The sequence below is a fragment of the Dendrobium catenatum genome, unplaced genomic scaffold (genome assembly GCF_001605985.2).
Source record: "Dendrobium catenatum unplaced genomic scaffold, ASM160598v2 fragScaff_scaffold_348, whole genome shotgun sequence".
In the NCBI taxonomy this organism is placed as follows: domain Eukaryota; kingdom Viridiplantae; phylum Streptophyta; class Magnoliopsida; order Asparagales; family Orchidaceae; genus Dendrobium; species Dendrobium catenatum.
Genome location: NW_021318810.1, coordinates 250108 through 261725, shown reverse-complemented (window position 1 = coordinate 261725; position 11618 = coordinate 250108). Strand labels below are relative to the sequence as shown.

Here is an 11618-nt window from a genome sequence, read left to right as displayed (position 1 = left end):
TTATTTAATACATTATTTGAATATTTACAACTAAAATAACATGAAAACTAAAAGAAATGTAAGAATATACAAAAAAAAAAACAGATTTATTGGTTGTAAAATAATTTAATTCATAAAAATTAATTTGAATTTAAAATCTTTGGATCAATTATTTTTTAGATTAAATTTATATTTTGATACTCCAATATATTACTTGAGAACTCCGCACTTCCTGATTTTTGAATCACGCTAAGTAGGCTCCCATGTGAAGGATTATTTTGTGCGGACACTAGATCGTTCAGAGGCGAATAAGAGCGTTTCACGTCACGTGGTACACAACAGTACACAACAAAAGACTGACTTGGCACGCTCTGGTTTGACTCGGGATGAAATCCAGTGTCCGCACAGAATAATTTTTCCTCCCATTGATTTCAAATTTGAAATGTTAGAAATCATTATTCTCTATTCAGCTAACAATCTATATTTTATAGCTAGATAGATATATATTTATTGACTTCTCCATCCCAATAAGTAAAATTAATCATACTATCAGGATAACAAAGTTAATTATGAAGCAAACCATGATATGAGAGGCAGATTATAGCTTTTTTTAGGCTCTATTAGGACTTTTTTTTATTTCTTAAAGCTGATTTTTAGTATAAAATTCTTATTATTTATACTAAAAAATGATTGTAATAAAAAAATCATCCCATATGAAGTCTTAATAAATAATAGTTAAAGCATTCTTCAACAAATCTTTGAAGGCATCACAACAAAAGGAGCTTATTATAATAAATATGTCTGTTTTAACTCTTTAAAATAAAGATTAAGATGTTTTTATTACTATTATGAATATATAATCACTGTATCTATGAAAATTAAAAATAAGCATAAGAAAACGAAAACATTTCCAGCTAATTTTTTTTTAATCTTGTTAATTTTAAACGCGGGGCTAAATGATTATAAAATATCCGATATATATAATAGCTGAAACGTAGAAATGCAAAAAAAATAAAAATAAAATAGGAACCGCAGAAGCTTTTCTCAAATATCAGAGCCAGGTTTCGATCCTGGGACCTGTGGGTTATGGGCCCACCACGCTTCCGCTGCGCCACTCTGATTTGTATAATTTATCTAAGATTAAATTATTAATAAATAAATATTTAAATGATTTTTTAATTAAATTTTTTTAGTAATACAATATTCAATTCTTATTCAGAAATAAGAATGTTAATTTAGATGAAAGACGAACTAAAATACAAAACAATTAAATTAAGTATTGTAAAAAAATCATTACTCCAAATTTGTATTTACATCACATTTTCTTTCAAGTTTCAACTATTATAAAACATGGTTAGAAAATTGGCTCTTACAGTAAATTTAGCTGATTCTTTTTACATTCAATAGATAGAAAATTTTCGTCCAAAATGCAACAATGCCACCTAATTATGATGAAATAATTTTATATGATGCAAAACAGGTAGTAGTGAGAGCTTTACCAGAAAAGGGTAATTAAATTCTTATCCCTCCTGCACCATCGCAGGTTTCAAATGGATTTATTAAATCAAATACAAACTCAGGCTTCATTTGAGACGACTTTCTAACTGCTTTCTAAAAAAATTTAATAAAAATAATTCTCTAAAAAATTTTGGTAACAAAAAGCTGTTTTAAAAAGTAATAAAAAAGTCGTCCCAAAAAGCTGAGTCTTCATTTTCTTTTGGGGCGGTTTTCTTATTACTTCTTAAAATATATTTTTAGTACAAAAATTATAACTTTGATATTAAAAAGCTACTTTAAGAATTTTAAGAAGCAGTAAAAAAATCGTCCCGAACGAAGCCTATATATGCTGCTTGTATACCACTGTTTTGCATCAATCAGTTGGGTTTTTATACAGCTATCAAGCTCTCATCTTCTTCAGCTTTCGTTGTGTTTTTATGACACCAAGTCTTTTGACCTCTATCGATTCTAACGGCGTACAACAATTGCGTTGAAAAAAATTCGATCAGGAGTATATCATAATAAAATTTAAAAATTTAAATTTATTTTGAAATAAGTGCAATGCAAAAATTAATGGATTATCTCAAAACAAATTTCAAAACTTTAAAATTCTTTTTAAGTAAATTTTGATTATGATATTTGCACCCAAATTATTTTGCTACATGACTAATCAGGATGGCACTTAGAGTTATTTAATTGTTTGTGGTTTTTTTTTCCCTTAATTTCAAAATTTTCATCTAACAATTGTATAGTGGTTCTAGTTGTCATAAACAATATGTTTAGGTGTTAGATTTGTAAATAGGTAAGAGTAATATGATGTGGAAGTAAATTCCTTCCAAAAAAATATTTGGATAGAAAAATTGTGACTTTTTGAGTTCAAATTTGTCGGTGAATAACACTCGAACTTCTAGATTGACAATGAAAGAGAAAGAGAGAGAGTATGAGAGAAAATCTATGATTTTTTAACTCAAAAGCAAGGGAGCTCAAATGTGTTCCTAGAATTGCACTCTATCCTCCTATTTATAAATGGGAGTAGAGAAAAATGCTATATGTAAAAAAAATATATTAAAAGACATAATATAATTTATTAAAATCTTAGCACACAAAGAAGATATTCTAATAGTTTAAATTACATGGGATATGAATTTCTAAAGATAACATAAATTTACGTGTAATCTCTAACTGGTCTAATCCGATCTGATTGACCCATGAGGTAAACATATTTTAACCTATTGAGTTAACTCTAACTCAACAAGAGCAATTTGAGTTATACTTCACTTAACAAAAAAAATTATAAAATATTAATTTATTACTCTATTATAATGCATTTGATCTAAATTTATAAAAATGAACCTATTCTCATCAACATATTATCACTCTGTTGCTGTTGGATTTTTTTTTTTAATCATTTAAAATTAAAAGGATTAAAATAAGAGATGCTATGCACCCAAAAAATTGAAAGCCAAAGATAAGTGCATAATACTTCCTTTTTTTATTGGACTGTCTTAAGATATGAGCCTCAAATAATCTTTCAATATAAATTTATTTGTTTGTAGCAATACTCATAGAATAATTACACCTGTAGTTTCTTTTTAAATAGGTTTATGCTTTTCTAATACGTCATTTAGGACAACTTTCTTGCCGCCTAATGAAACAATTTTTTTTTTTAGTGGAAAAACTTTTAATTTAATTTTTTTTATAAAGAACTTATTTCATAAAACAATAAGAAACTGTCCCAAGCATAATTTTTTTTTTTCTTACTATTTTATAAAATAAATTTTAAACAAAAATTTTCATAAAAATAATAAAAAATTATCCCAACCGAAGCCTAAATCATTTGAAACAACAAATTCAAATGCATAGTTTCTGCCGTTAGAATTTCATCCTCACCATAAATTAGCATAAGTAATAATCCTTTCATTGTATATTTTTATAAGTTATAGCATATTCAAACATTCTTATAACTGATAACAATTACCTTAATAACCTTTAGTATTCAAGTCTAATATGACTATGCTGCTACTTACACAAGTCACTACCTTTTATTATATCTTTTGATTTTTTTACTTAATATATTATAAATGTTTGTTCCTTACAATTATATCTATTAAAGCTATCCAACAATGAATTAGACAAAGGCTTTGTTTGCGAGAGCTTTCTTATTGCTTCTTAAATCAGCTTGTTAATATAAAAATTTTATTCTTTTTTTACTAAAAACTACGTCAAGAAGCAGTAAGAAAGTCAACCCAAATAAAACCTAAGATATTATTGGAGGCTAAAACAATTTCTATAAAAATAAGCACAAGAGACATGCTTCATTTGGAAAGATTTTTTTCTTATTTTTTAAAACAACTTTATATAATTTTTAATTAAAATTGCTTTAAGTAGTAAAAAAACCATGCAAACAAAATCATAATTCACGAAAGCTTACTTGCAAACGCAAACGCATTCAGAATCTAAGATATTTGCGTCAGAATCATTTTGCTTTTGAATCATGTTGTAACACTCATATTACATATACAAATATTTTATGTGCAATAATATCATCTTCATGTCGAAGTTCATAATAAATTTTAGTAATGTACCATTCACTGATAAACTATCCCTAATCCATCTAATAGCCATTTCTTTTTTACACATGGATGTTAAATAAATAAATAAATAATCATTCCTATTTGTCCATTATAGAAATGACCAAAACAGGTTCGAGAAACGCACAGAAAGGGCACATTTTATAGGTTTCTGAAGAAAAATAATGCTCAGCCAATGGTTAAAAAAAAAAGGTTAAAATAAGGAGTGAGAAATGACTAATAAAGTTAATAAAATTTAAGCAAAATACATCAGGAAATGGTCACTGAAAGTTGCATTCGGTATAAAAATGATCAATCCATTCTTCCTTATAGAACTCTAAGCCAAAGATATCAATTACCTCAAGTAAACAAAGGAGACAATCAGAGATGAAGATTCAGAATTCATGAAATCTCTCTTGTATTCCCTTTTTTTTCTTTCTTTCTTTCTTTCTGGAACTTTCCTGGAAGACCATTACAAAAACAGGCCAGGGCAAGGAATTTACAAGAATGACATATATAAATATATACATATAGAGCAAACTATAGTGCGAAATAAGGGCCCAATCTCACTCATATTGCCCAAAATTTCTCTGGATCACGGCTATATACAGTGGAGTCTTGAATCTCCAGGTTTGCAACATGCCAATTGATTAAGCCCGCTTGGAATGACTTGACTAGAAGTAAGATGGTTGGCAGAATCCACCATTCATTGTCTTCCCTACTCATGCATTAATGAGAAAGTATTAATTAGTGGCATAAAAATCACAAAAAGCGATAGCCGTAAGCATTTGAAATATAATTGTAGACATAAAATGCAACCTGAAATTTGAAATTCTAATGCTTACACTTGAGAAGTTCTGATTAATTGACATAGTTAGTAATCACAAAGCAATCTAGATCATATTTGTAATTATCTTCTCTTTTGTTATGACTGTTTTTACATTTGTACTTAAGCAGGGAAACTTTGTAAATATGATATTTCTAGTCTTCGGTGGATCTTTTGCATATATATATATATTTCTGGTTTGAGGGAGTCTAGTGATGGAGAGGTGGAGAGGGAAGGAGATCATAGTAGAGTCCTCCGCAGTCAATCATAGGAGCTCTGGTGCCATCTCTGTCGACTGTCCAAGGTCAACAGCTGCAATTGCCGGAGGCAGAAGGCAGCAACAAGGAAAAAAATTCAGCAAGAACAATGATATGCTTCTTGATCAAAATCAAGAAGGGGAAGACGCCTTTTGAGTGGTTGTACACTCCTTATGAAAGAAAAGGAGAAGAAGAGAGACTATAGAGGAGAAACTAGAAATATTTTCATTCCATGCCTTTTCTTACAATAGTGGATTATTTATAATATTTGGGTTGACCAAGTTTAAAATGTAGAACTAGTCTACCTAACCAAAAACTTAAAAGAAAGACTAAGACTAGTGTTTTATTGCATATGTTGACTCATTTGTCATTTAAGCTGGTAGAATGTGTTTGTGCCTTTTTCTTTGGTAGGTTTCACAGTTGTTGGTTATCCTGCCATGTTTGTAGCCCATGCTTCACATCAGAGTTTTGGATCCAATCTCATATGCTAATGTCTAACACTGCCACCATCATCAAAAAAAAACTTGTCTTCAAGGTTGAGAGAAGGAAAACAAGAAGTTAGAGGGAGAAATTCAAGGTGACTATTAGGGATAGTTTGATGAACATTTTTTAGAATAAGAAAATAACCAAAATATTCTCTCAACTTTTTAGGAAGGACCAAAATGATCATTTTGGTCTCAACATCCAAACTAATGGATTTTGGACTTAATGATGTTAAAATTTGGAGTATTTTAGTAATTTTTTAATTAAGATATTTATTAGATATAATTTATCAAAAATAAATTATTAATCATTTATTTAATAAGCAAAATTAATAATATTTTTAGTTATAATTATAAAAAATTTAGTCGTATTTTATAAATTATAATTGGGACTGGATTGGGCTGCGGGATCGACGTTGGAACTCAACTAGGCTGCGGGATCAACGCTCAAGTTCAAGTGCTCTGCAAGATTGACGCTCGGGATCTGCTGCGGGATCGATGCTTGGTTTCGATTGCTCTGCGGGATCGACGCTTGGGATAGAAGCTGGGGGTCGAAGTTGTGGGGGGAGGTTGGAAGGCAGTGTTCGAAGCTGAGGGTTGAAACTGCTGAAGGGTTCGAAGAAGGGTTTCGTTGCTTGGGTTTCGAAGCTTTAGTTCGTAGTAATTAATGTTTAATTTTGCTTACTTTTTTGTTATTCCAATTATATAATTCTAACATTCTTATGTCATACTAATTAATGAAAGCATGGACATGCTGAAGTGATGAGCCAATGGAGGCAATTTGAACATTCACTTGTTGTAGAGATTTTTGTATTTCAGAGAAATGTAATTCTTGATTGATTTGTAAAATTCAGATAGTTTCGACTACATCAATGTTTTTCATGATGGGTTATGGTGTGGGAAAAAAAAAACAAGAAGTGGTTCTTGAAAACAATGGGTGGTACAAGGAGATGCAATTAGTAGCAAAGTTGTCAGTGAAAATAAATTCTTTATGCAGCAGATTTTGGAATGGATGTGGGTACTGGCAGCAGTTCTTGAGGTCTAGAGAAGAGACGGCCATGTCTATAGGTTCTTGCAAGAATTAGAGGTCATTCACAACAATAGTTTTGTGTTCTCATGCTTCACTTTTCAAATTTCTTGAAGATTCCTAGAGTTCCTGTGGCATTGGAGGTATGAAGGGGAGCTCAGGCTGCTGTAGCAAGCAAACAAGCATTGATCCTGCTCTAAGGGGCATTGGCTGCAGGACAAAGGCTGCAACAGTTTTCCAGCAGTAGTGGAGATTCAAGCTTAAGCAATGAAGAAGAATCATGGCTTGAGTCATGGAATGCAAGAAGTGATCATTAGGCTCTCTATTTTTCTTGCTTCATTAGTTATCTTGGTCGTCTCTTGAAGGTGAACTGCAGGTTTTTTTACTTTGGTTTTCCTACATGTTCTGAGAGAGAGCAGAAAGACTACGAGAGTTGTTCGAAGTTGTAGAGGCTGGGAACCAGCGATCAATTGACTTCGCGGGATCTGGGTTGGCAGCAAGTCGGCAACTACTGAAAATTCCAGCAGGACTGACTCTGGAGGCTGCACCTGAGGCGGATAGCAGCAGTATGACACCGGGGAATCTCCATTCCAGCAGTTTTTTGCAAGGAAGGATGATCGGGGCAAAAGTTTTCAACACTGACCCGTTGCCAACACAGGGAAATTCCTAGGAAAAGTAAGGTTTTTTAAGTTGATTATCACTGTCAAGCTCAGTTGTACTCTTTTTTTTTTTCTCCGCTAACTTGCAATGTCAAATAGTTTCAGAAGAATCTTGTGGCTATTTTAGAGTTTTAAACGTATACTTGTTAGCTTCCTTGCACTACCCTTCCTTGTACTACCTAACGTTTTGATTAATCCTTAACAAAACCATAATAAGAAGAGGGGAATTCGAGCACTTGAATACAATTTGCATTGAGAGCATAGAGAAGGGCGATTATAGGATTATAGAAGAGTAACGCACCGTCTTATGGTTGATGTATGTTGCCCGGCAGCCGTCTCAGATGAAGAAAATCCACAATATACAATCCCACAAACAAAGGCCACAATCTGCAAGAATTGACTCTTAATAATCACATAAAGTATGAGGTTACTAGCAGAACAATAACGGGGATATCATCAACGATACAAATTTCTAATTATCTTCTCAAAGATTAGCAAACATTCAAGACATGTTCCCTTTTTTGTCTCCATTCAAATGCATGTACAAAATACTCACAAGTTTCTCACCATTAGCTTTTATCTGTTATTAGAGCATAAAAGCTGAATCTGAACAACACCTTAAGAGCACAAGATTTTGGTTTGGTCGGTTACCAATTCTTTTAAACATTGATGAGTTCAAGTCTCAATAGTGCTAATATTTTAACTATTTTATGCATGTCTAGTCTGGAAACACATTAAAATAAACAGTTTCTTCTAGGCCATAAATTATGATATTAAGTTTTTAAGTTTTACCATACCATCTTATTTACAGAAACCACTACAAGTCTTAAAAAGGAAAATACATAAATAAATAAATAACATTAAAGCACGGCTGGAAAGTACATAATATTAAATCTTTTTAGGGCTCATTTAATTGCATGAAATTTGAAATCACGGTTTGAAAAGAAAAAAAATCTTAAACACATCATTTATTGGATGTGATTAAACACGAATTTTGATTCAAACTCCACAAACCTCCGCAAAACTATATCCGAAGGATTTAAATTTCATACACAAAATGAGTGAAAATAAAATCCTCACATTCTAAAATATATTTTCCATCTACAAGCAACCAAATGAGCCCTTAATGCAACTACTTTGAACATCTAAAAGCATTCTAATAGGTCAATTCACAAAAGAATAGATTTTCTTTAGTTGAACTCTTAAAAGTTTTTCCATACCATCATATCTCAATAAATTATTAGTGGCATTATATAACATTTCACGGAAGCCAATGGATATGACACAATTACAAGGCATCACAGAAACAATCACCACAAACAGTTGCAGAAAGTGATGGTAGGATGTAAGAACCTATACAGAGGGCAAGGTCCATTTCTGAAAATACCATTATAGGATGTAAGAACCTAAACACCTAATTCATAGTGAAATCTAACAAAATGTCATTTTTTATAAATAAGATAGCCTCATGGTTTTATTTACAAAAAATAGGAAAACCATTATTAGAATGCATCAAGCTTGTTGTCAATGTAACAAACTCCTTGAAGCTATTTATACACCTTCTCAAGCATACTAATAATTTATTGATGATATATATCAACAGTGGTAAATATTAGCACATTTACTCAAAAACAATAACTTTAGTTTTGTTTGGGACAGTTTTCTTATTATTTTCTAAAGCAGCTTTTTAATAATTTTTTTTATTTTAACAAATTTTTTTACTAAAAATTATTTTAGAAAGCAATAAGAAAGCTGTTTCAAACAAAATCTTAATCTAAAGTCTCAACATTTTTTCAATAGCATTTACCCAGTATTTAGTTCACTAGATATAAAAAGAACTGATTTCTCCATCCAAGAGCACTAAATGACTAGAAATCGGTTACATGGGAACATCAATGGCAAAGAACTTCTGGAAAACAAGATTTTACTAAAAAATGAACATTGGCTTTAAAGAGAATCAAAGTTTTAAAAACAATAATAAATGTTTATACTGTTTTTACTATCATTGTCAAGATAAAAAGCACGTCAGGTCAAAAGCTTACCAAGTTTGACATTGATGTAGCATTCCACAATGCATAAATTCGGGCCAGTGAAGACCGTCGAAGCCCTCTACTGAAGAGAGCGTTTAGCCCAGCAGGAAAGGGTGATAGCAAAGATAATGGGAGAATCAGCAAGACAGCAAGGAAAGCCCCCAAGGAAATCCAGTAATATTGGACCAACGTTAGAAGGGTGATGGTGAAATCAGCCAAGATCATCATACAGATGAGCAGCTGCATGGTCTCCTGAAATCATAATCATTTCCATATACAAAGATGTTAAGTTGAAAAAGCATTCACTAGTCAGACTGGTTCCAGAGAGGAACAAGATAACTTTACCATAGAATTACCTGGAGACCGATGGGTCTTGTGTTTTGCAATAGAAGAGAAAATGGGAACAGGTAATCCCTTCTATAATCCAAGGACTTCAATGTTGCTTCATTTACTACACCTCCATTCACTCCTCCAGTCAATCTCTTGCGTGAAATTGTTGGGTTAACTGAAGTTTGGGTCTGCTGAATCTGTTTAGTGCTCTTACGAGAAACTGGGAGATTTTTCCTAGCATAGAAACGTCAAGTGAAAGGACTGCCAATGATTCTAAAGCGGAATAAATGCACATTTTTATGAAGAATAAATGATTTATAAATCAGCAACAAGCAGTCTCAAACCTCACAACTCGAAAGTTAATTATAACAGGAACAAGTACTACCTTGTATCCAAGATATCTGCATGATGCACATTTTTGAAAAATTGTTCATTAACGGTAACTACGATTCCTATTTGGTAATAGCCAGAAGCCGTTGGCTGGAACCAACCAAGTTCAATCCTAACACCATGGGGCTCAAGCTGTGGATTTCCGTGACTGTTGATCCATAATATAACATGGACTAAAGCAGAACGAATGTTTCCTTGTCTTACAGTTCGCAAATGAGCATTTAATCCAGCAACAAATCTAGTCCAGATAGCTGTAGATAAATACTGCAGTCAAAACAATTTTTCAATTAATAGAGTTGAAACGTCAGAGTCAGAATGCAGTATAAAATCAATCCCAAAAGAATACCTGGCCAAGAAGATTTGTCAATAACATGTCACTATGGAGATGATATGGTGACATGTAACTTCCATCGCCACCAAAAATAATACACATTGGGAATCTCTGCATCATAGTCGATGCTACATCTAGGCGTTTTTCATCACCACCCAGGAAAAAGTCAATATATGCAACCATCAAATCAGGTGTTGAACCCACCTGCAATCACTAAATCCTCAGTTGAACATCATGAAGATATTGGCTTAAAGTTCAAGGCTTTTTCTTACTACAGGCATGTTGAACCAAAAACAAACTAGGAAATGTACTTTCTTCAGTGCCAAAATACGCCACAGCTTCGTGAGCTGCCCAACAGCCACCAAACTGCCAGTTGCAATAATTAGCTTAGCACAATTAGTTGCTAGTGCTTGGGCGTTCTCCTAATTATATCACCCATAATGATTATTATTTTTCATAAGCATACATTTTTAATAATTTATCATCCAATCTAATTTAATTTTTCAAAATAATTAGAGTATAAGCAATAGCTGCATCATTATATTCTCATTGAAAATTAACTTAATAGAAATCACTTTATCAATAAGTATATTATCTCAACAATTTAATCTTTCAATTCTCTATTCACTACTCTAATGCATCATTCCAATTATTTACCCTCCAAACAATAATGGCATACTACCTTGCCTTCTGCGCCTAAATTTCTCCCAATGCCATTTTATTTCCTATTGATTCTTCTTCTAATCATTATGTGAATAACTTCTGCAGTTTTCATTTTAAAAGTACCCAAAATACATATATCTAACCTTCATTTTATACCTAATCAACTCTAACCCATTTTTCACAACCATTAAGTTGTGGTTCTAGCAATGCCGCAACAAATTAGAAATCACTTTATCAATAAGTATAATTATCTCAACAATTTAATCTTTCAATTCTCTATTCACTACTCTAATGCGTCATTCCAATTATTTACCCTCCAAACAATAATGGCATACTACCTTGCCTTATGCGCCTAAATTTCTCCCAATGCCATTTTATTTCCTATTGATTCTTCTTATGTGAATAACTTCTGCAGTTTTCATTTTAAAAGTACCCAAAATACATATATCTAACCTTCATTTTATACCTAATCAACTCTAACCCATTTTTCACAACCATTAAGTTGTGGTTCTAGCAATGCCGCAACCAATTAGAAGCTAGTGGTGGCATTCAACCATCCCCCCCCCCCCCCCAAATT

The 11618-nt window shown here is 32.1% G+C and overlaps 1 protein-coding gene and 1 non-coding gene across 2 annotated transcripts in view; both read right to left on the bottom strand.

Annotated features, from left to right (window-relative positions):
* Window positions 1-1028: 1028 nt before the first annotated feature.
* Window positions 1029-1100, bottom strand: TRNAM-CAU. The gene has a single exon. It is a non-coding gene; the product is annotated as a tRNA-Met (tRNA).
* A 3160-nt stretch (window positions 1101-4260) lies between these two features.
* LOC110109912 overlaps window positions 4261-11618 on the bottom strand; it is a gene marked incomplete in the record, with an annotated part of 44179 nt that continues 36821 nt past the window's right edge. Inside the window, 6 exon segments of the mRNA XM_028693729.1 lie at window positions 4261-4764; window positions 7599-7684; window positions 9340-9579; window positions 9684-9891; window positions 10043-10311; window positions 10394-10582. Coding sequence (XP_028549562.1) covers window positions 4617-4764; window positions 7599-7684; window positions 9340-9579; window positions 9684-9891; window positions 10043-10311; window positions 10394-10582 — 1140 coding nt within the window.